This window comes from Pseudorca crassidens, chromosome 6 (assembly GCF_039906515.1).
Source record: "Pseudorca crassidens isolate mPseCra1 chromosome 6, mPseCra1.hap1, whole genome shotgun sequence".
Classification (NCBI taxonomy): Eukaryota; Metazoa; Chordata; class Mammalia; order Artiodactyla; family Delphinidae; genus Pseudorca; species Pseudorca crassidens.
In genome coordinates, this window is record NC_090301.1 from 59,601,024 (window position 1) to 59,625,513 (window position 24,490).

The following is a 24,490-nucleotide window of genomic DNA, read 5'->3' on the forward strand; positions in this document are numbered from 1 at the left end:
CCTGGACCTCCATTCCTCAATAACCAAAATGAAGAAATACAGACTTCCACGGGGCTTGCTGGATGCCCTGGAGAAGCCCGGGACAGCCATTTGAAACAGAACGGAACAAAGCCTAGAAACAGTTTAGTCTGCGAGTCCTAAATAACATCCCGAATAAAAGGGAAAAAAGGAAAAAAATCAAAACAAAAACGAGCCTGTGGTCTACAGTGGTCAGTGTCATCACAGGGCAGGCCACTGTCCCTGGGCGATCCACCCAGGTAGGAACCAACTTTTTGGTCCTGTCTACAGCACATGTTTTAACAAGGTGAGAGAAGTCAGGACTGCAGGGTGTGAAGAGACTTGCTTTAGAAAATGAGCGTATTCACAGTTAACAAAGCGGCAAAAGTGTTCGGGAGAGGTGCGCCACGAGGTGTTTCCGTGGACGTGCTGTTAGGCCAGATGGAGTGAAAGTCGGTGTGGCCAGCCTGCGTCCACCCAATCAAATGGGAGCCCCTCCCCCATCCCAGTGGACTCTGTGGTCGCAGTGACAGAACAAGCCCAGCCAGGCCGGAGCCGCCCGCTCAGAGCCGCGGTGCCATCTAGTGTCTCAGAAGAGACTCACCTCTCTGCTCTGGAAACAGACGAAAGCTCTCTCCTCTCCATGTACCCCACCCCCCAGAAGAGCGTCCGACACCACATCTAACATGGAGCCTTCCCTACCACGATCACTGAACAAAAGCGGGCTCGTCGTGGCAAACAGTGGCATTAAGTACCTCTCATGCTTTGGTCTTTGTGGGGCGGACAGAGAAAAAACTGGAGAAGAGATCCTGCAGATCAGCCCCCAGCCTGTTCCAACAGTAATGAAAGGGGCCCAAGGACTGAAGGCAATTTGGCTTTCAAGAGTCAAGGGAACACTGTGCCCCGCGCAGGAGGAGGGAACTCCCAACGCACCTTCACAGAGGACATGCGAGGCTGGGGAAGTGAATTGACTCTCCCGGCTGCTCTGAGTGGCAGCCGGTGAATGTACCTGGTCTTTACTCGTCCTTCTCCAGATGTCACAGGGAGAGGTATTAGGCATCCCTGCTTCTTTACAAATCTGCGTGGTGCCACATTGATGTGGATGTGTTGGATCCTGCTGTGGAAAGGCCTAGTTTCTGCAGGGGATGCATTCCGGCAGCAATGCCTTAGTTACAGACAAGATAATAAACGGGGATGGAGGGAGAGGCATTTTATACATTAAAGGATGGGAGGACTCAGGTGATATTGGAAGCTGCTGGTAAATACAGTTTTATCAAGGAATTTATCAAGGTCAGAGACAGAGCAACTCAGTTACTGGAACGTGGATAAAATGAGGGATTCGTCCAGGCACGAAGCATGCACACTGGCATGGCCAGTGGTAACCTAGGCAGGTGAAAAGACCCAGTTCTTCGAGAACTGTCGCCTAGTAGACGTATTCCCTGGTGCATGGGGAAAATACCCAGAAAAGTCAATGTTATAAATATCTAAGCAAGACCTGATCACGCGTCAAAATAAAGGAAACGCTTTGTTATTTTTTTCTTGGGGGTGGAATGCTTTATTTTGGTGGCAACACTTCACCTCAACCCACCTGACTCTCCTGCTTTCAAGTCATTTCTCAAGTGTGGATCATTTCCCAACACTCTTCAGATCTTGAGATCTCACCTCACCCCCCTTCCCTTAAAGGAAAGTTTGGTGTGGTTTTCCACCCCCTTGTCTAAAAAACCAGCACAACATGTTTGTTTCTTTCTCTTTTCACCTCCCAGGACCCTTGCTTCCTAAGAGTTAGCAGTTAAGGGTTTGAGTCATTCCAGGAGCTTGGTGACTTGCCATTTAAGGTGTCCTGCCCAGCTCTGTCTGCTCGCTTCCCTGCCACACCACCACCCCTCACCTTACCTTTAACCCAGAAAAGGACATCTTAAGCTTATCAGATACAATTAGGCATTTTCTAGTTCTGATAGCAAAGCCTGTGCACACGGGGATTCTTCCCTTCTTCGTGAAGTTGGAAATGCATACAGTTTACAACTGCAGTTAAGGGTAAAAGCTTCATGAATATTTGAGAGAAATGAAGTCATCCCCAACAGGACATGGGGTAAGGGTTCTGTGATTCAGGGCCTCTGAGGGCTAAGTGTTTTGGGGACAGTGTGATTTGAGGTTTTTCATGTTTAGAAACCGAGTATGCCAGAAATTCTCCCAGCAGAAGTGTTTACTATAAGGGCACGATAGAAGTGTACCATTAAACCTTTTAAAAGGTACAACTATAAATATTTTCCTTTAAAACACTTAAGCAGCAACTTGAGAAAAACAAACAAATTTGGATAGAAGCAGATAGTATAGCAACCTGCCTCTGTGTATAAGACATACATGTCAGATAGAAAATGCAAATGTTTTTTGAGCAGATGCTATGTGGATGTATTATTTTTCCTTATAAAAATTAATTCTTCATGAATCAGGGACAGATAGATTATCCATATTTCTTTGGACTCCACTGCTTGTTCAGTAAAGCCACCAGAGAGGAAGAAGTTTAGGCAATCTATTAGAGAGGAAAGATTATTATCCATGAAAAAAGTGAATGAAACTGGATTTGGAGTAAGCAGACTTGGGCTCAGTTCCTGGTTCAGCCACATATACTACTGTGTGATGTTAAAGAAGACACTCGCCATCTACTAAGCTCAATTTCTCCATCTGTAAATTGTGGATAATAACATTAGTCCTACTCAGTTCATAGTTATTCTGAGGTTCAAAGAGGTGATATAGGTGAGGTCATTATATAAAACGTATAGCGTGACTCATTTTTAGTTGTTAAGTTTTGTTTGTGATCCTGGCTAGTGTGTTGATATAATTTTTTTCTACAGTACATGTGTACCTCATCCAGGTCTATACAGTAATAACTTAATGAGATGAGACTACTCTGCAATAATTATTTTAAAATCAGATTTCCATGACATCTTTCCTCAGTAATGCTCAAAGAACAAAGCCAAGAGACCATTTTGAAGCCTTTTTGGCCTGGGATAGGTGGTAGACCATAGAACAGAACACAGCATCCAGAGTCAGAAAGACCTGGACCAAATCCTGAGTCCACGACTTTCAGGATGAACACAGGCAAGTGACTTAACCTAAGCCCCACTTTCCTAATCCGTAAAATACGGATAATATTAATAACTACCTCATGGTTCTGTTGAAAGAATTGAATTAGACAACTGTTGAACACAGTGCCTAGCACACGTGTGTTCAATAAATGTTGGCTGTGATTAAATACTATTGCATTTGTTTTTCCATTCACAGTCCCTTTGTGAAACTGGGAGAGAGTAAGCAGGTATTAAATTTATAGTTTAAGAGATCTGTAATCTGGAGATGTTGGGGGACTTACTGGTAACTTGGTAATACTAGAATCCGGGGCTCTTGTGCTTAATATTACTTTCACTGTATTTAGCAGACTCTTAGGTCAAATGCATGTATCTCAAATGCTGTCATTAAATTCTTAAAATATAATTAATTGTAATCTCATAAAACTCAATATCTGGCGTTCTATCTTTAGTCTCAGCCCCTCCAATCCATTCTCTACAGATAGCAGAGAAACCTACCTACTGCGAAGCTGGCCATGCCACATCTCCCTTTAAACCAGTCAACGGTGCCCCAAATGGCTATAAAATGATATCCAAGGAACACAGAAGCAGACCTTCTTCAATCTGACCTCAGCCTAACTCTCCAGCCACGTTTACCAGCACTCCTGGTCTGGGCACTCCTTCGCTTCCCTGCTGGAACTTTCTGGACACCTTTCTAGCCACAACCCCACTCCTGCATCCCTGCCAGGCTAGGAATTCTTTCTTTGTTCTGGGAAGAAGAGCATTAGAATATTATTTTCTGCTGCCCTTAAGAAGAAAGGGCTTGAGAATCAACCTAAACATCCACCATGAGAAACTGAATGCACTGAGGAACATTCAGAGGATAGACTACTATGCACCTATTAAAAATACCACCTTTAAAAAATACTTAAGGTTAAAAGAGAATGCCGTGACATATTATTAAGTGTAAAAAGTTAGGGACTGAAAAATAACCAGAGGGATAGGCACCGAAACGTTAATAATAATTATCTCTGGAAGATGTGATTGGCAGGTGTTATTTATTCTTCTTTGACTCTTTTCAGTAGTTTCCAAATTTTCTAAACGAGGAACAGATTGACTTTAACAGTAAAAAGTCATACAAATCTTGAGGCGATCCAATAATGATCCCTAAACTGTAAACGGCAGCTACACCCATCTTTCTGTCTCCCAGATCTGAATCCTAATGGCAGCAATCCAATGGCTGGGTTCCCGGGCATGTAAACATGAGGCATAAGTGGTAAATTGCTTTCCTAGGGTAGAGGCAAATCTAAACGCAAGAAACGAACGGCCCACTTACTGCAATCATTTCTTCTGGTAAATTCCACAAGCTTACACTTAGGGCACAGAAATCTTTCCAGGAAAAACAAAGGCAAAGTTGGCCACGCAGTGAAGAAAAAGAATCACAATAAAATCTTTTTTTTTTTTTTTAATTTCATAAAGATTAGGTCTTCCAGTCATGCTTCTCTTTTCATCTGATTTGCATCTGAGGATGGACTTCATAACTCTGAACATTCTCTTGGCATATCTCAACAGAAATCAAACCCCTAGGCACCACTCATTTTAGGCTTGCTAATCTGGGTTCCCCTGAGGAAACACATTTCCCTGTAACTATCAGGATTTCAAATTTCACACCTTCCAAAACAGCTTGGACAGGTAAAGACCCTACTAAAAGCAGGCTCGGGCTTCCCTGGTGGTGCAGTGGTTGAGAGTCCGCCTGCCGATGCAGGGGACACGGGTTCGTGCCCCCGTCCGGGAGGATCCCACATGCCGTGGAGCGGCTGGGCCCGTGAGCCATGGCCGCTGAGCCTGCGCGTCTGGAGCCTGTGCTCTGCAACGGGAGAGGCCACAACAGTGAGAGGCCCGTGTACCGCAAAAAAAAGAAAAAAAAAAAAAAAAAAAAAAGCCGGCTCTGCTAACGAAAACACATAGCCTCTCAAGTGCCCTCTAGAGCAAGTGTGTGGAACAGAGGGTGGAGGCTGTCTTAATGTAGCCAATTGACTGATAAACAACCCTCCTTCCCCCTTCTGGTATTTTCTCATATCACTTGATTATCTTAAATTGTTTCCTTTCAATCTTATGCCCCATAGGATATGTTAGAAAATATTACTTGATCACATGAAATAAATGAACTCAAGCTTATGAGTTTCTGACCCATTTGGAAGACTCCATAACCTACCAACAATTCTCTTATGTGTTTATATATATATTTTTTTTTAATTTCATTTTTTTCCCCCCTTCTGCTCAGGCCCAACTGTCTTAAGCTTCTAGGCTTTTAGGGAATTTCAAAATTGCAGACAGACCTAGAATTAGATTTGGGAAATGGCATCTTCTTCATTTCCCTCCCGCCTTTAGGCTGGTTTCTGATAGATCATTCTAAACAGTGCAGCACTAGGTCTCACTTTGCTTGGAAGGAGAAGTTGGGAGGCTTGTATGGCAAGGGCCTTCTTTGTCTCCTTGAAGTCTCTTTTTATCCAGCTGGCCTCAAGTTCATAACATCCTGCTTACCTGCTCATTCCACATCTCTTTGCCCATGGCCCCTCTCCAAAGTACCTGCTCAAAGGTAGCCAGAGTCCATGTTTCTGCTGGTAAGGGTCTCCACTGTATCTATTTGCCGTAGGGTAACCTCTTGTTTTTAGACTTTTAAACAAAGCAAAATCAAAACAATAAGCTCCAAGAGCTCATTTTAGGTCTGATGGCCCTGTCTGGAAGCCGCAACAACAGCACCATCAAACTGCCACTGTTCTATAGCACTTGCCCCCAAATGCCATCCAGGTCTGCACCTGTAAAACCGGGATGGGCATTGTGAGTCACTCTGCCTGCCACCACATAAAAAGCTAATTTCGCATTCAGAATGTATGTTTTTTTTCAATACCAATAGCAACAAGAGTGTGCCAAAAAATTTCCCCTGAAGCTCTATTCTGTTTTTTAAACTACAGAACATTCTTTCATAGTCTGACAGTTAAAATGCTGCAGTTAATGTAATAAACAGAGAATTTTTCTAAGTAGCCTGTCAAAACAAGTGACACGTTTTTTTTTGCTAGTGAGTCTCAGATTGAGAACAATAGGAAGTACCTTTCAAAGCAACATCTTCATTATACAATCAAATTCCCAAAGTAATCTTCTCATCAAAGAATATTGTGTTATTTCTTTCTCAGTAATTATCAGAGTTCTGCAACCTCTCTGGGAGTGGTGACTATTATAAAATGCAGCTGTGCTGAGTTACTATACTGGGGGGTCTCGCCCCGGTCAATATGGAACCAATGCATCTCACGCCTCCATATTTCTTAATGACTTGGCAGTTTGGGCAGTAAAAAGTCAACATTTACAGAACCTGTGAACATGCCCTCAAGTTCCCAGGAGCAAAGTGCTCAGCTGCTCTCTTCAAGGACAGCAGTGATACCATCAATTCCTGATAATCTCAGCTTATTTTCTTTCCACTTAAGTAAAGTAAAGTAGAAGCTCCAGATCAAAAAAATGGTGTTGTTTGTTTGTTTTTTTTTTGTGTGTGTGTATAGTTTGAAAGTCTGTCTCATAGAATTAGATTCCTTCTTTTTCACTTTTCCATTTCTTAGGGGCTGTCATTCCAATAGAAAGGAAATCTAAGAGTACCAAGTCAAAAGAACTACCAGCCCAGTTCCAACATTTGAGGTTTCATAAAACCTGAAAAGATGGGAAGATCCCAAGGGCGCCCAAAATGATGTACCTTGGGATACGGGTGAAACCTGTACTTTAGCGGCCAGTGATAGGTTAAAAAAGTCCAAACTTTGGAATGTAATTTTCTCTGAAGAATCTTTGGGCTGCCAAGGATCATGCGATTCAATGCTGTATGGAAGAAAAGAGAAGCACAAGTACAGGCTCCTATTTCTAAGGGTAACTCATGAACCCAGCTCTTAGGCTCTTGGGAGGGTGAATCAAACAATTAGCACAAACATCCCTTGCGTGGTGCTTTGCACACAACCAGCACTCAATATATGTTTGTTGCATCTGAATCTAATTTGGGAGTGCCTATCCCATTGGATTAGAAACTCTCCAAAGGCATGAACCATTTTGCTGCTTTTTAAAAACATCTTTGGTAGATGCTCAAAAATATTTGTGAATTGAATGGCATTTCTGTCTCCCTTGAAGCAAGGGAGAGCTGAGGGAACATCAGAGCTGGGGCTAAATGTTCATTTATTCATTCATTCACTAAGCAAAGGTTTACTGACGGTCAGCTTGGTGTAATGCACAGAGCTAGGGATACGGCCTTTTCTAATTTCCACAACAAGTTCAATTTCCCTCTCCATATTACATTCTATCAACATACACTACATTTTCCTTTGTAGCATGTAGTGCAGTGGTGATTAAATGATTACTTGCATAACTAGTTGTTTACGGTCTGTCTTCTGTCCCAGACAGAAAGCTCCAGGAAGGAGGTGCAACCCTCTAGTTCAATGCTGCAGCCTTTGCAACTAACATAGTATCTAGGACAAAATAGATGTTCAATAAATATTGGTTAAATGACTAAATGAATGAATGAATGAAGTAAAATGAGCTATGTCTTTGCCTTTAAGAAACTCGCAGTTTCCAATAATGTTTCTCAACAGGGGCATTCTTTTCAGGGCAGCTTGTTTTGGAGGGTTCTAGGTACTGGTGTGTGTTCAGCATCCCACATTTCCTGATGCCCCTAGGGGCTGTCCCCATCTGATTCAGAACCACTGTGTGATGTGGGCTTGAACGAAGATGGCAGCAAGAAGAGCGAGAAGGGATGAAGCCAGCGAATGATGAGGTAAACGAAGGACAGTAAGACACGGGGGTGTGGGGAAGAGAGAGGGGAAGCAGTCTCACAGGAAGGAGGACACGGTTTAGAGTGGGGGCCTTCATCGGAGTTCCCCAAGGCCTGGGGATTCTCCCGTCGCTCCCCAACCCCTGTGGTCCTTCAGGGCGGAGAAAACATAAATTCCTGGGCAGTTTTCTTGGCTACGACGCATGAAGGTCAGTGAAGCTCTGGGTTTTCTGTTTGATATTTTGGATTTTCCAGCAACCGTTTTGTTTGAAGAAAGCGTTTTGAGGTTAAAGGAGCTAAAAACCATGGCTCTGGAGTTAAGGATGACGACGCTAACTGGGTGGAGGGAAGGCCTCTGAAACACACGGCGCAGGACATTGAGACCCGAGAGGAAGTTGTGACAAAGGGGTCACGGTGTGACCGAAAAACGAGCTATGCTGAAGAGCCTTTTTGCAGCATGGAGTAAGGGCAAGGGAAAGGGGGGAATCCTGGGGAAAGGGAAGGAGGGTGCGGTGAGAGGCTGCTGTGAGTTGGTGTGCGGGGCCCACGCCGGGAAGCTGGTCTGAGGGACACCTCGCTCTTGGAAGCGCCCAGGGGACACGCGAGACGGGCAAAGTATAAGGCTCTTGTCGAGCCCCGCTGACGAATGGAGGTCGGCCAAGCCAGTGACTCGGGGTCGACACCCACAGCTGGCGCGCACCGGTTGCCGGGTGGAGAGGGATTTCGTTTCCAGCAGAAAAACATAAGCTCTGTGTGCAGTGGTTTCAGATCCAGGGGCCAAGTCACCCCTCATTGAAAAGGTCTCCCTGAGGTTGGGACTGAGGCATATACCCTTCTTCATATGCCCTGTGGCAATTAGCTGAGTGCTCTGAACAGATGAGGGGCTCAATATACTCTTTCTGGATTGATCAGATAAAACTCATCGGAGTCCTCAACTTTAGCTGGTGGTCAGGTGGGTTTCCACTGAGCTGGAAGGGAGGGAACAGCTCACTGGCTGATTGGAGGCCTTGAAGAGTTTAATGGAGCAGTGGTGCTCTCTTAAGAATGCGCCCTTAAGATAAAAACTCTAATTCGAAAAGATACATCCAGCCCTGTGTTCATAGCAGCGCTATTCCCAATAGCCAAGACATGGAAACAACCTAAATGTCCATCAACAGATAAATGGATAAAGAAGATGTGGTATAAATATATATATACACACACACACACACAATGGAATATCACTTAGGTATAAAAAAGAATGAAATAATGCCATTTGCCGCAACATGGATGGACCTAGAGTATATCATACTAAGTGAAGTAACTCAGAGAAAGACAAATATTATATGGTATCATTTATATGTGGAATCTAAAAAGTAATACAAGTGAATCTATATATAAAACAGAAAGTCTCACAGACATAGAAAACAAACTTATGGTTACCAAAGGGGAAAGGGAGGGGGGAGGATAAATTAGGACTATGGGATTAATAGATACAAACTACTATACATAAAACAGATAAACAACAAGGATTTACTGTAGAGCACAGGGAACTATATTCAATATCTCACAATAACCTACAGTGGAAAATAATCTGAAAAAAATATAAAACTGAATGACTTCGTTGTACACCAGGAACTAACACAATATTGTAAATCAACTATACTTCAATTAAAAAAAAATAAAAAAAGAATGTGTCTTTAAGCTAAGGAGCAGAAGCCTCCACATGGGGTGAAAGTATGTGCTGAATGAATGAAAGTAGGCATACAAGCACAGGTATGAGGTCTAATGGTTCTGACGACCTCTGTCCTATTGCATCAGGAAGAAAGGGGCTTCCACAGTCTGGCACAGAAGCAGAGCAGTTTGTTTTTCATGGACCAAAGGTCATTTAATACGTGTACCCAGTTTTGACACCCCGAGCCAACTGCGAGAAATCTCTCTAGCTTTAACTCATGCAAAAGGGAAGTGGAACTATCTGGCTCAAACACAAGAGGCAGACATATCTGTCACTCCTTCAGCATCTCTCCTTTGGCCCTGGGGGAAGGAAGGCCACATCTTTTTTTGTGTGGTACGTGGGCCTCTCACTGCTGTGGCCTCTCCCGTTGCAGAGCACAGACTCCAGACATGCAGGCTCAGCGGCCATGGCTCACGGGCCCAGCCGCTCCGCGGCATGTGGGATCTTCCCGGACCGGGGTACGAATCCGTGTCCCCTGCATCGGCAGGCGGACTCTCAACCACTGCGCCACCAGGGAAGCCCACGAGTCTCTCTTTTCTCCCCAAACTGTGGCTCATGTAGTTTAACCCGCTCAGTGTTGTCCCATGTAGTGTTTATTATTATTATTATTATTTTGCGGTACGCAGGCCTCTCACTGCTGTGGCCTCTCCCGTTGCGGAGCACAGACTCCAGACATGCAGGCTCAGCGGCCATGGCTCACGGGCCCAGCCGCTCCGCGGCATGTGGGCTCTTCCCAGACAGGGGCATGAACCCACGTCTCCTGCATCGGCAGGCGGACTCTCAACCACTGCGCCGCCAGGGAAGCCCGGCCACGTCTTTTGAAGTCAGCCTTGCTTTCCTCCGCCCAGGTGTGCACCTTTGCACGGGTGACCAGCAGGGGGAGCCGCACGGTCTCACTCACGGTTTGCGGAGGATCATCCTCATGTGGGCGTCGGGGCCCATCTGCGACAGCAGCAGCATGGTGTCTTGCAGCTCCTCGTCACACTCCTTTTTCTCCTCCTCTGTAGGCAAAGGGGCATCCTCATGCTCATCATCCAGAAATCGATAAAATAAATATTTATCTTGGAAATGATGCTCCTGGTCCACTAGGGGAAACACGGAGGCAAGCGTTAGCTGCTGCACCTCTGCCTCACGGGCCCGTTTACCAAAAACGGATGGACGGTGTCGGGCAAGAGAGCCAAGTGGCAGCAAAGTGGTGAGACTCCTCACCCGTCTCCCTCGGCCTCACCCAGGCGGGTGCAGCTGTAGGATGCGACCTCCGGGCTGCAGTCATGCACCTCACAGCCCTCTCTGACCCGCCCATCTCCTGAGCTGCCCTGGGACTCTCGTATGAGAACCTGCCAGCTTTCCTGAGATGAGCACTCTGACCAGCAAGAATTGCCTTGGTGACATTTTCTAGCATGTGGGATATCCGTCCTAAACAGGAAAATAACCAACTACCAGATCATGCTCTATAATGTTTGTTTGTTTGTTTCAAAGTACAGACTTAGCAAAAAACAGAAAACCCGACTTCGTCAGGATCAGAATTGATGTTTTTCTTTCTATGTGTACTGCTTATAAACACGTCTGTCTGCAGTTAAAAAATTAAATTGTCTGAACAAAGCTGACAAGACCAAGCATCTAGGTCATATACCAAACATCTAGGTCATATACCCCTAGGATATTATGGTAATTTCCTTCCAGTTCAAGTTTTAAAGAGTTTTTTTTTTTTTTCTCTCTTATTCCCTTTAAACAAGAAGATTTAGATCTCAGTAGGACAAAGTCATAAACTTGGCTTAGAATCCCTCATCTCTGTGTCTTAAAGCTCTTAAGCCCCTTTTCAGGAGGGAGCATCAACCCTATCCAAAGATAAGGAGGAGTGGGAGGATCCTTGCTGCTCAAAATATGATCCCTGGAACTGCAGCATCAGCGTCGTCTGGGAGCTTTTGGAAATGCAGACTCTCTGGACCCATCCCAGCCCTGCTGAATCAGAATCCGCATTTTAACAAGAGTTCCAGATGATTTGTACACACAGTAAAGTCTGTGAAAACACTGGCAAGAGCATCATTAGATTCCCAGGTATTTAAAAATTAATGATTTTAATAGTTTGTCAGTTTGGAAAAGTGATCTTTAAACAAATGGCATGAGGAGTTCAATCACAGTTCCACTCCAGTCCTGAATAGCTACTCTGCTCAGTGAGAGCCCCTGTGGCTATCAGGGGCTACGCCACAGAGCACACTCCTGCTACTACGTGTGGGTACAAAAAAACTGGCTCTCCCAGAAAACTCAGCTTCTGAATTCAGTACTCTCTTTCATATTATCAGCCCGGCCACATGCTCTGTTGCTCTTCCGTCGGCCCCTGCATCAGGACTGCTATGCAATGCTCAGAGTATAACCATGCTATTGATGAACCGTGAATGCAAACTAATAAACATAATTGGAACTGACGCACTCGGCTTTCAATTTCATTTTCCCTTCATCCGCTCTCCCAAGTTAGGAAGGTACAATGGTGGAACACTGCAGTCAACGGCATCCACTTGCTGCATTTGTACTGCTGAATGAAGATGCTAGCTCTGCGGGTCCCTAAAGGGATCATAATTCTTTCTGGCCCATGTGGGAGTTCAGCCACAACCTACCTAGGGAAGTGCACTTCCTAGCATTTCTTGAGGGTTTTCCAGGGACCGTGGCTCATCTTACCGTGGTTGAGAACACCGTCTTCTACCAGGACTTGCCACATGCCAACAGCTTGAATTCGGGAGTGAACACACGGAGTCTGCTGCAGCATCCAGTCCACCAGCTCGGTCCCCACGCAGCATTGTCTAAGGAGCGGGAGGACACAAAGGAGGGGAAGTCACCCCCTTGCAGATGAAGGACGGAAGATGGCTTCTGAGAGGAGACCCTCCCACAGGGCTCCACGCTCTTCCACCCTAAGAGGTCTCATGGCAAACAAAGCACTGCGTGATGTGGCCTCAGGTTCTCAAACTTTTGTACAAACCAATAAAACCACTCAACTCACGAGAGAACCTTCTAGGCAAGGCTGGCTAAACGAAAGAGCATTACAGGCAGCAGCCCCAGGGGAGACTAAAGGGCAGCTAGACGGGGAGCGTGACCTGGCAAGAGAATCCCAGGGCCAGAAACTCTTGAGCCGGTCCCAGAAAAATCTCAGTGTAAAATGAAGGCAAAGCATAATTCTGACTTCCTTCACTGGAGCCTTTTGAGGAGTGAGTTAAGGTCTGTGAGGCCCTAGGAGGTGCTCCGTGAAAGGCTATGTGTAAATGCAAAATTATATAGCACTTTCTGTTTTCAAGTAATACTACTGAGCTTCCTCAGAGGGGTGCTGGGAGAAACAAGCAATTAGCGATGCAAATCTCTGAAAAAAGTGTGATGCAATGAGCATCTGCACTTCGACAGAGCCTGTCATCTGAAGAGCTCCAGATCCTTTCTGTACAGGCACGCGTTCATCCCTATGATGACCCTCTGTGGTAAGCTGGTCAGGATGGGCAAACTACGTGTGTTAGTTCGGAAACATATAACTATACACACGTATTAGGAAACCTTCAGTGGGGAGCGGGGTGCTCGTGGCATGACTGTTCAATGGAGGAAATGGGATCTTGAAGTCCGGGGGAGGAATCCCAAGGGACGGGAATAAGCAGGGAGTTTCAGAGCAGCTGGCTGCCTGCAGCTGGGTCTGAGTCACTGGTGACCTCCCCTCCTGTGCTGAGGATGCCACCATCTCTGGGGCACTAAGGCTGGTTCCAGCCCAGGGAGCTCCTCTCTAGTGGGAACTGGAGGAGATTCCCAGTGCTGGTGCACTTTAGGAAGAGCCTAGCCTGGGAGAAGTCATGAGATCCAGCACCAGGTCTACTACTTATTAGCTGTGTGACTCTGGCCATATCGTTTCAAATCTCTGGTTCTCAGTTTTTTCATGTGTAAAAGAAAAGAGGAGGAAAAGATGGCTTCAAAGGCCATGTCCAGTCCTAAGACTCCAGGAACTCTGAAATCTATCAGAACTCCTGGGATGTCCTGATTCGGGTCTGACCCAAGACTACACCACAAGGAGGATGTCCTGAGAAAGCTGTTAGATTTCTAGGACTGCTCTGATTACAGTCCATACCTACACTTTAGAGCTTCAAGAGGCAAAGAGGCACCTAGTTACTATTCATTGTGAACCAAACGTATGATGTGTCATGTTCCTCATCTAATTTGAGAATTTATTAATGGGAAAAGTCATGTAAAAGTATAAAAAAATCGATTTCATGTGGCTTTTAATTCAATGATTACTTTTACTAAAAAGAGCATATGGTGTTGAGAGGATCCCAGAGCCTCTCGGCCCTGGGACAGGGTGTGAGAGTCTTGCAGTCAGAACACAGAACAAAGACACACAGCTGTGCCACTTGTGGCTGGTGGAATCACCGGGTTTCCTCTCTATTAATGATCTTTAGCTATTTTAAAATCGACAGCTGATCTCTAGTGTGGTGATCACGGGGGGGTGAGGCTGCATCTGCGGAGACTTCAATCCCTTTGCACTGCAGTAATGGTAGAAGTGGCGGCAGGTGAAAACAGGAGGGAGGGAGAGGATGGGACTGGAAACAAGATCTGGGACCAGGCACTCAAAATGTCCTGCAGGAAAAAGAAATCATGCCTCTGGCTTCCGGTTGCGTCCACGGGTCATTATCAACAGATCATTAATTTGTGTCATAGGGTGTGGAATAGACGTAACACCTATATTTCAGGGGGTTAAAATCTTAGGACTATGGTGCAAGAAAGAGATTATGGTTTCTGACTTCTAGCTCCCGTTATTTGTCACCAAAGATGACATCTTTAATGGAATTTCCCTAATGCAAGTCAAGACTTGGGAAAGCATAATCACCTCTTAAACTAAGGGAATATAAATGTAAAAAGAAAAAGGTCCTTTAGCTGTATGAGATGTTTGAGATCTACTTAATGAGTTAAAGAGTTTGAACTCTGAGGACATGGACACATGAGTTTAACCTTTACTTCCCTCAAAACTGTAACAGTGTGTAGGAACTACAGATGCCAAAAAAAGAATGAACTTCCAGAGTTGAAGGAAAAGGCTTCCAAATGTAATCAACCAAAATGGTAGCTGGTAAATATCCCCATTAAAAGGGCAAGGGGAGCAATCGGTCTTAAGAGAGGGAACATGCCCTAAGAGGAGCACGCTACCGATTAAAGTGTTTCTCAAATCCCATCTCATTTCCAGAATTCTATCAAGAAGAGGCCAATCTAAATGTAACAAGCTGCCAGTTTTGGTCTTATAAGCATATTCATGACAAATGCAAGCAGAAGAGTGTTAGTTTGCAGGGAGTGCCGAAAAAGTGATCCAAAGAGAAAGCATTTGCAACGTGTTTCCATCTCTGTCCTTGGGAAAGAGACTGGATTTGAGGTACATATACTGGAAGGTTTGCTCTAGGGTAAACCAGGTATAATTTTACAGGTACTATCATGGTTGATGGTCACTAGAAAGATATATATATGTATCCTTTGTGGTAACTTTAAAATTTGTATTCTAGCTTTTCACTGTGTCTTATGAACTTGGTTCACGTGAGTCAAATGGGTTTTGACTCATGCTAAGTCTGATGGGTTCTGAGGTCATGTCTAAACAAGGCTAAATGAGAGAGTCCGACTGATTGCTGAAAGAGGGCTGTGAGTCTGAACCGTGGGCGCAGGGAGAGGGAGTGAAGGCTTTTGTGCCATAGACAGGACGTTCTAGTTCCTAAACCGCTGCTGAGTTGATAAAATCAAAAGTTAAAGATTAGACATGAATCCTTCATTTACCCACCATGGTTCAGTCATTCCAGAAGGTCGACTAAATCATACAGCCCCTGTCTTTATCATTTCTTAACTCCAGTGGCAGCTAGAATGGGTCTTTATTCTATATGATTACAGAGGTGAAACAGAGTTGCATATCTTATTATATGCATACTAGAATGGAATCCTACATTAGAAAGTAAATTATGTAAAGGGCATTTTATATTTCTTTCACTCCTGTACCCTTAGGGTTTGGAACAGAATAATGCCTGGTGCCCAGTAGGTACTTAATAAATGTGTGGAATGAATGAATGACAGAATGAATGAATGAAACTTGCAAATAAACCAACCTTGGTTTAAATCCTGGCACTGCCATTCACTAGATTTGTGACTTGGTCAAGGAAAACTATTTAATCTCTTCTGAGCCTCAGTTTTATCATCTGAAAAATGGCCACACACCTACCTCGCAGGTTGTGATGAGGATGAAATGAGATAATATATATATATATAAAGTGGCCTGGTACAGGGCTTCAAGTACAAATGAACACTTAGTAGATGTTAGTTGAATCTCATCTAAATCTAGTAGTTTTCCTAAAATACACTTCAGCAAACAGAATTACAAAAGTTTTCTATGTTCATCACAGTTAAAGCAATGTCTAAGCAAATTAGTTTAGGAGTAACTCCTGGGAATATGAGGGCTAATTAGAGTTAAGTGGGGATCCAAGACAAGCTTAACTTCCAGAACCTGGAGGATTATAAAACATGCTGCCCATGGATGGAAAACAGGGAAACACAAGTTTGTTCTAACTTCACTAATCACTAATCTGAGGGGGCCATAGCCTTTAGAATTATTGCACATACCTGTATGTCTTTAGGTGGTATTTTCTATCTCTTATCATGTGAGGTGCTCGAGAGAGAATGGCATTTCGTAATATTTTTCCAGCCCTGAGGATCTTCTCTGAAGGAACCTGAATTTTAATCAGATGGGAGGAGGGGAAGAGAAAGGAGAGTTAAAAATGGAAAACAAACCAGATGCATCACTAAATCACTTTCCAATCTGACTTTTACTTGAAAAATACAATCCACTTGTACATTTGCATTGTTCACTCGTGTGACATGTCACTGTTTTACACTGAAAACTGAGACACACCGATATATACTGTTTCTAGAAACTGTATCCACAGTTTCTTGATGTGATGCTCTGACATATGGACCACTTCCAGTGGTTACTTAAGAAGCTAGCTCTGCTGGCTCATCAACCCACCTACATCCCATTACCTTGGTAATGGTGTTAGCAGGACGAAGAGGAACGTGAGGTTCAATGAGAGGTGTCTGAAAAATAAAATGTTAAAGCAAAAGAAAATTAAACAAAAAGCTCACTGAAGAAAATTATGGGTCAGGGAATAACAAGAAACATCCATTTTTATAAAACTCAAAATAGGATTAAAAAAGCAAGAGAGAAAATCTGCCTAAAGAACTTGAATGCACAGGCATTCAAAGGGCAAAATTAAGACCATTCGATTTGCCAAAATTTAAACGTAAATTATTAAAAATGAAAACAACCAAACAGATAGGAATGATTAGATGTTTGCAGGCTTAATGAGAAGGGAATCAATACCTACCCACAGCATAACAAACATCAGGGCAGAGGACAAAACAAAAGATAAACGTGAATACAAATTAAAATGACCTATCTCAGGGGATAGGGATAAAGGACTGATTTAGAATGGAAATGAGCGACTTCATCCTCTCTCATGTAGTTAAGATTCTCTTCCTGCAATTTGTATTGTTAGAAAGTTTTAATTTTTTTTTTTTTTTTTTGGCGGTACGCGGGCCTCTCACTGTCGTGGCCTCTCCCGTTGCGGAGCACAGGCTCTGGACGCGCAGGCTCAGCCGCCATGGCTCACGGGCCCAGCCGCTCTGTGGCATGTGGGATCTTCACAGACCGGGGCACGAACCCATGTCCCCTGCATCGGCAGGCGGACTCTCAACCACTGTGCCACCAGGAAAGCCCAAAGTTTTAATTTTTAAATGATGCTTCTTTGTGGTTTTACATACTCAAGTTCCTGGAACGCACCGGGGCAGCTAGTGTACCATCTCTTTCATCTGCAAAGTGGTATACAAAGTTTTCAGGATTCTGCGACTATCAGAACAGCTCTAGGATTTAGATAAAGCCCGTAGAGCTATCCACATTCCTCAGATGAAGGTGCTGAATTGGAATCCCAGGGAAATGACTTGCTACACAGCTACACAGCTGAGGCCCCTAGTCCTACTGAAACCCCTTCACTCTATTTTTCTGAAATATCTGGTAATGGCAAAGATACATTCTGTCAAAGGTGGTGATAGAACCATCAACACAACGCTGTTTATGCCACTTCCAGAAGGTAAGTAGTACATTTACCTGTTAGATTGCGGTGGGCAGAATAATGGCCCCCAAAGATGTTCATGTCCTTATCCCCAGAAGCTATGAATATGTTAGATTACATGGTAAAAGGGACTCTGCAGATGTGATTTAGTTAAGGATCAAAATAAGCAGATTATTCTGATGTTTCTAGGTGGCTCCAATGTAACTGTAATTGTAGGGTCCTTAAAAGATGGAAGAGGGAGGCAGAAGAGTTGGAACCAGAGAGCTAACAGTGGGAGTAGGACTCAGTCCGATTTTGCTGGCTTTGATGGTGGAGGAAGCCAAGAGCCAAGGAGTGAGGGCAGCCTCTGGAAGATGGAAAAGGCGGAACAATACATGATTTCCCCCTGGAGCCTTCAGAAGGAACGGGCCTGCTGATACCTTGATTATAGCCCAGTGAGACCAACTTCAGACTTCTAAACTACGGCACTGTAAGGTTATTCATTTGTGTTTCTTTAAGCTTGTGGCTTACACAATTGGTTACAGCAGTCACAGAAAACTAACACAGAGATTACTATACTTTATACTAAAAACCCATACTTTTTGCAAATAGAAGCCATTGCATTGAAAATAAATTGGTAGGTTTTTCCTTTGTCTTAATATATAATCAATAGGGAAAATGAAAAGTCAATATTAATTTTAAATACTTTAGGTACCTAAATATGAATATACATGTATAAACATATGCCTTCTTTTTTTTTTTTTTTTTTTTCAGTATGTGGGCCTCTCACTGCTGTGGCCTCTCCCGCCGTGGAGCACAGGCTCCGGACGCGCAGGCTCAGCAGCCATGGCGCACGGGCCCAGCCGCTCCGCGGCATGTGGGATCTTCCCGGACCGGGGCACGAACCCGTGTCCCCTGCATCAGCAGGCAGACTCTCAACCACTGCGCCACCAGGGAAGCCCTATGCCTTCCTTTTTATTAACAATAAGTTTCAGATGGGTTTCTGCTTTTAATATTATAATAGAATTAAGGAAAAAAGGGAAAAGAATCCTAAGTTTTAAGAACAGCATAGATGAGACACAGATTTAGAATGAAATCGCACTGAACTGAAACATTGTCATCACCTTGCTGGCATCTAGACCTTTTCTTCCTCTCGAAATCACTAGAGCACAAATGTCAAGCAATATTATAATATTTGAGCAGCATTCTGTTTACAACTAGCATAGACCAAGGAATGTCAATCTGGTCAAATTCAATAGCAGCTTTAAACAGAGACCGACTCTGTCCTGAAGTAGCCCACGCTCTCTTATGGCAGACCTTTCATGGGAAAGGGACCATGAGCTCACAGACTCCCTGTACCACCTCCTCAAAAAAGACAGAGAATTCCGTGATGCCAAATCACCTGGAATCATGTTCAAAAGGGGGGAGGCCAGCATGCACCAGGGCGCTGGAAATGTGTGCAGTCAAAACAGTTGATTATTTCCAGGTTGTGAGTTCCCAGTACTCATGCACCTTGTCTCTTTACATCACGCAGGTTGGTTTATAAGTCTAGGACTGTGCCTGGTTATGCATCCAAATTGTAGAAGCCTCTGGCTATTCTTGAAAATAACAGCAGAAACCCATTTCTTCTTCCTGTCTTAGAAGAAGGAAGTGTAGGTATATGTGGTCTAGAGCAGATGAATGTAGGATAAGCTTCTGAGGTAACCTTTTCTTTCCTATGGAAAAAAACACATCTGTTTCCCTTTGCAGTAGTCTTTGAGAGGCTGGCTGAGCCAGAGGTCAAGAAGATGCCCGTGCTTGAGGATAACTGATGAATGTTTACTCTTTGGTAGGCGCGATGAAACATTATTTGAAGATTGCATCTGTTTATTTGTTTCTACAAAAATGACTATATTTAAGCAAAATGCTAACAAGTGGTCCCTAGGTAGTCAATTTGGTTGGACAGTTCCCTTTTTGCTTCCTTGGAGCCCTGAAAGGAAACTATTACCAAAGCAGGGGAAGCATCAGACTTCAACCAGTTCCTTTGATTTGCAACTTCTAAAGGAGCAAAACGTACACAGGTTGCCTTTTAGCGAGATAATACCAGGACCAAGAGGCTGTTTAATCTGTTGAAAGGCAGCATTCTCAGAACCTTCCCTGGCTCAGAGATTTTAGGTTTGGAGGCAATATAATGAATAGATGCTTTGAGATGGGGACAGTCCCTTTATTTAAATAAAACCTCCAAGGAACACACACAGGGTGAAAGCAGGGAAAGTTTTACTTGGGGGGGAGGGGAATTAACACTTGTCTTTGAAAGGGACTCCATCCCTATTCAGTTAGGCAAGCTTCTATGATGTAAGAGCTACGTTGGTGCCTAGAAGCCATGCGCTGTGAGGCAGAGGGCTGTGACAGGTAGGCCGGGTCCCTGGGACACAAAGTCACTGCCAATGCCTGTTCAGGGGCCCCTTCCATAGGGAGTATGACTTTATTGCTTTTGTATCTGCTTATTTATTTCCTTTTTGGTTTCCCTTGGCTTTCAAGTAAAGTTTTTATCTTTGAGAATTTCACTTTAGCTGAGCTTTAGTGAAATGAGGAGAGGAATTTCATTTTATAAATTTCATTCCCTCAATAGGAGAGGGAAAGAAGCAGGATGGGGTGATTAGTGAGAATCCAAACACGAAAATCAGCCCTAAAAGCAAGACCAAGGACTTCCTGTGTCAGGCCTTTTACATGTGTTACCTTATTTTATTATTACTCTCATATTTTATGGAGAAAACTAAGGCCAGCAACACACAGGGACTTGAGCTCACACAGCTAATGGCTGGAAGAGCTGGGAAGTGAATCCAGGTCAGTCTTATTCCAGTGTCTACGCTGCAGGAACAGTGACCCATCGCACCTGCTCTTTTCTCCTACAGATATCATGGCTCACACTGTGGAAAGAGTTAACAATCCATTTAATTAAAGTTCATTGAGAAAAATGCATCTAAGCCCTTCTCAGTTACCAGGTACCAGAGTTGATCTTATGAGTTTCCAGCAATAAATGTTCATGACATCCTACGGAGATGACACGTTAGCACCATGCATCATGCTTGGTCTGAATTAACTTTTTAAAAAGCAACTTTCTGGGGCTTCCCTGGTGGCGCAGTGGTTGGGAGTCCACCTGCTGATGCAGGGGACGCGGGTTCGTGCCCCAGTCTGGGAGGATCCCACATGCCGCGGAGCAGCTGGGCCCGTGAGCCATGGCCGCTGAGCCTGCGCATCCAGAGCCTGTGCTCCGCAACGGGAGAGGCCACAACAGTGAGAGGCCCGTGTACCGCAAAAAAAAAAAAAAAAAAAAAAAGCAACTTTGTGACAATAAAACCTTTGGCATTGAGGGACTGCCCTTCCAGGGCTGGGACAAATATACCAGAAAGGTAGGCAGAAGTTGAAGTCCGAGCGGGAAAATGGAAAGCACTCACTATTTCCCATGGAGGGAATTTAATGCTGGAAACTAGCTTTACAGGTGGTGCAAGAGCTGAGAAGCCAAAGAGGTGATGAGGAGGTAACCTGGATTCTAGCCAAGCAGGAAGCCCTCAGGTGGGGGGACAGAGGAAGGAGGAGGCATTGCCAGAGCCGGAGCCAGGTGTCCTGGTGGGAGCTGGAACCCCGGAGGGCCTCCTGGTCCTAGAGGTCCAGCCGCTGCTGGAGATGCTGCCACCCTCCCACCGCTGAGGGGAGCTGGAGACCCTTCCGCATCCCATCCCTCTCCAACCATAAACCAGAGAATAAGGAAAAGAATTGCATTTTATAAATGATTAAACAGAAGAGGGAAAGAAGGAGCTTGGTGACTGATATTGGTGAGAAGATGGATCAAAGCAAGAAAACCAACCCTAAAGGCAAAACCAAGGCCCTGCGGAGGTCGGCTTCCTTGCGATGCACAGCAGAGCACAGGGAGGGCAAAATACTGCTCAGAGGACAAACAGCCCAGGACCCTCCACAGAGGGTGGTTGCTGTGACCACAGAGTGGGCACAGGGCTGCTCCATGTTCAACCCCAGCCCTCTCAGCCTCTCCTATTCCGTATCTCCCCAGCCACACTTCCTGGTGGGCTACAGGTAAGGAAGGTGGACAGTGCGTAGCATAGAGTGGGCCTTCATTAATGCTTCCTGGGCTTGGTTCCTAGGGCTGCCCTATGTCTTGATCTATAGCCAGAAAACGCATATCACAAATGAGCCCTAAAAGAAACAGACCCCCTCTCTGGTTACATGTCATACCTTTCAACACATCAACCATGCGTTGAGGACACAAATTCTTCCTCCCTACCTGGGCGTGAAAGAATCCAAATTGGGCTGTGAAGATGTGATCCTAAAAAGCTAGGCAGAGAGGACAGATAAAGGCAGAGGTGTTCCGCTTTCTCTGCTTTTCTTGGCTTTCTCCCCTGAAGACTTCCCTCAGGAGTGACCGTAATTGGTTCTTGTTTGCTTCTGGAGACGGGATGCATTCTACTGCTTTTTATTATGCTTATATTACTACTGAAAAGGAGAAACAGTAAGGGAAAATATTCCTTTTGGCACCAGAGCCAATTCAGAAATACTAATCAGGTGATGAAAAATGAGTTTAGTCTCTATTACAACACGCACAATAACTCCCCAGTAGATCATTATGAGGTATAAGGCGCTGTAATAGGCCTCGTGAAAAACCATATTCAGGCCCTTTTGAAAGGGGGTAATTCTTTTTACTTAAGTATTTGCGCATAGAAGCCTTTTGCAAGGCACAGCATTTTAAGCCAAGAGACAAGAATAACAAGGTAGATTGGGACACAAAACTCACGGCAGAACTCTGGCAACCCAGCGTAATAAAACGTCATCTAAGCCCACATCCAATTCAAGCATATAATGAAGGTGTATTATGTGCAGAGCAATGTGCTAGGCTAAAGTACAGACTCTGATAAAGAACCTGGTCTACATGAGCTCTTGATCTTTTGGGGAAAGTAGAACTTCCAGGGATTAAACAATTAGTGAGAATCTGAGTCAATGAATAAGTGCAACAATATTCTGGATTTCAAATCCCCCTTTTCTCAGTTCAGGTGAGAAAATCTTTAGGAAGTGGGAAGAATATTTAATGTTTTTAGTGAAAACGATACACTTACATTCCCTTGTTTTGGCATTTTGGAATAATACAACTAAGGTCTTAGAAGTGTGTGTCTCATTCTTGTACTCATGGAAAAATTCATCTATAGACCTCTTTGGCTTCCATCACTAGGCCTTTTAAAGTTTTTCCTAGTTTAAAATTGACGTGTAGATTTCCAGTTTCAGCTTCAACCTGGAAAAGTGGTCATTCCTGCTGTTACGAGAAAAAGCTGAACAGAGTGAAAAGAATGACTTCTCTCAGGTTCGTCAAAGAACTGAGTATGTCCAGAAAACTGCCACCCCGACATCTGGCGAAACGGGGGAATCCAGTCACAGCTGACATTTGCCTAACCTGGACTGGAAGCCACAAACGGGTAGGAACGCTTAAACGGTGCTTAATTAATTAAACCAGGAGGCCGTGAGACTGAGGTGGCTCTAATGCCCGGTGGTCTGTGTAAGCAAACCCAAATCTAAGCCTGCAACTGCCTCAAGGTTCCAACACTGAAACCCAAGGACAGCCAGTCACAGCCGGCTAGGCTTTACGCTACTGCCAATCAGTAGTTTCCTAATTTCGCCTTCACCTTTTCTCTATAAAATTACCTCCCTGAGCTCCCATGGGTGGGGTGCTCCTAAGCACTTCCGGTGTTGTGCTGCCAGGTTCGAATCGACTTTTGCTCAAATAAACTCTTAATATTTTTAATATGACTCAACAATGGTCATTTCGATGATGTGCTGGAGGCTGAATGTGGAGTAACCTGCGAGGGAGAAACTCCTGGGGGAGATAGTCTTAGGTGGGCACCCACACTTTTGTGGGCTTTACCCCTTGGAATTCCTCTAACTTCTCATGGTGAAGAGCCACAGATGATCTCCTTGTGGCTTTGGCAGGGGGAGGGGAAGAATGAGCATTATGATATAGACCCAGAGCACTCTCCGTAGCAAAGGCCTACTCTCCAGGGAAAAGGCTTTACGAGAGTCTTATCCCACGTGGGGGAAGCGCATTTCTCTGACTCTAGTCTCCTCCGGCCTTCCGGCCTCACCTAAAGAAGGAAAAAGCAGCTAAGAAACAGCGGTGAAAGTCCCATGGCAGGGGCACGGGCCCACTAAATGACTGAGATTTAATCACAAGACCATATTCACTTCCCTTCTGCCCTATGCCCCCCACCAATGCCAATATAAACATAGTGGATTACAGCTGAATGTGTAGATTCAGACTCTATCAAAGGAGGAGTTCTCAGGGAAGCCCAAACACAGCAGAGGAGACGAAAGCAAGGACAATTGAGGAATCTGAAACCTCTGGAATCTATAGCTACAGCAAATATTAAACACAGCCCAACTCCTAGCCAGATTAACATAAAACCTCACACTAAAGGCTTATTTATCTCAGTTCCTATTACCCAATACATCATGTCTGCTTTTCAACCAAAAATCACAAGGCGTGCTAGAAGGCAAGGAAAACAGAGTCTGAGGAGACAAAGTAAGCATCAGAGCCAGACTTAGACATAACAAATTTTGGAATTATCAAACAAGAAATTCAAATTAACTGTGATTAACACATTAACTATAGAGTAGCATTCCGTTAATAATACTAAGAAAAATGTAGACAATATGCAAAAATATATTGTGTAACAAAAGCAGAGAAACTAAGAAAGAAATGTCTTCCTTTCTTCTCCTTCCTCCATAGACCAGCAAGAGAGAAGGAAGAGCAGAGAGGGAATGGGAATGGGAGAAGGCACAACAC

The 24,490-nt window shown here is 44.4% G+C and overlaps 1 protein-coding gene across 6 annotated transcripts in view; it reads right to left on the reverse strand.

The window, feature by feature from the left end:
* Positions 1-24,490, reverse strand: part of RAPGEF4 (Rap guanine nucleotide exchange factor 4) — a 316,664-nt gene that overhangs the window by 70,069 nt on the left and 222,105 nt on the right. For 4 of the 6 annotated variants that reach the window (XM_067741521.1, XM_067741520.1, XM_067741525.1 and 1 more), the window contains 4 exons: positions 16,601-16,654; positions 16,184-16,290; positions 12,251-12,372; positions 10,476-10,659 (listed from right to left, as the gene is read on the reverse strand). In XM_067741521.1, the coding sequence (XP_067597622.1) occupies positions 10,476-10,659; positions 12,251-12,372; positions 16,184-16,290; positions 16,601-16,654 (467 nt within the window). The remainder of the gene's footprint in view (positions 1-10,475; positions 10,660-12,250; positions 12,373-16,183; positions 16,291-16,600; positions 16,655-24,490) is intronic. The other 2 variants (XM_067741524.1, XM_067741523.1) reach the window with 1 other exon arrangement.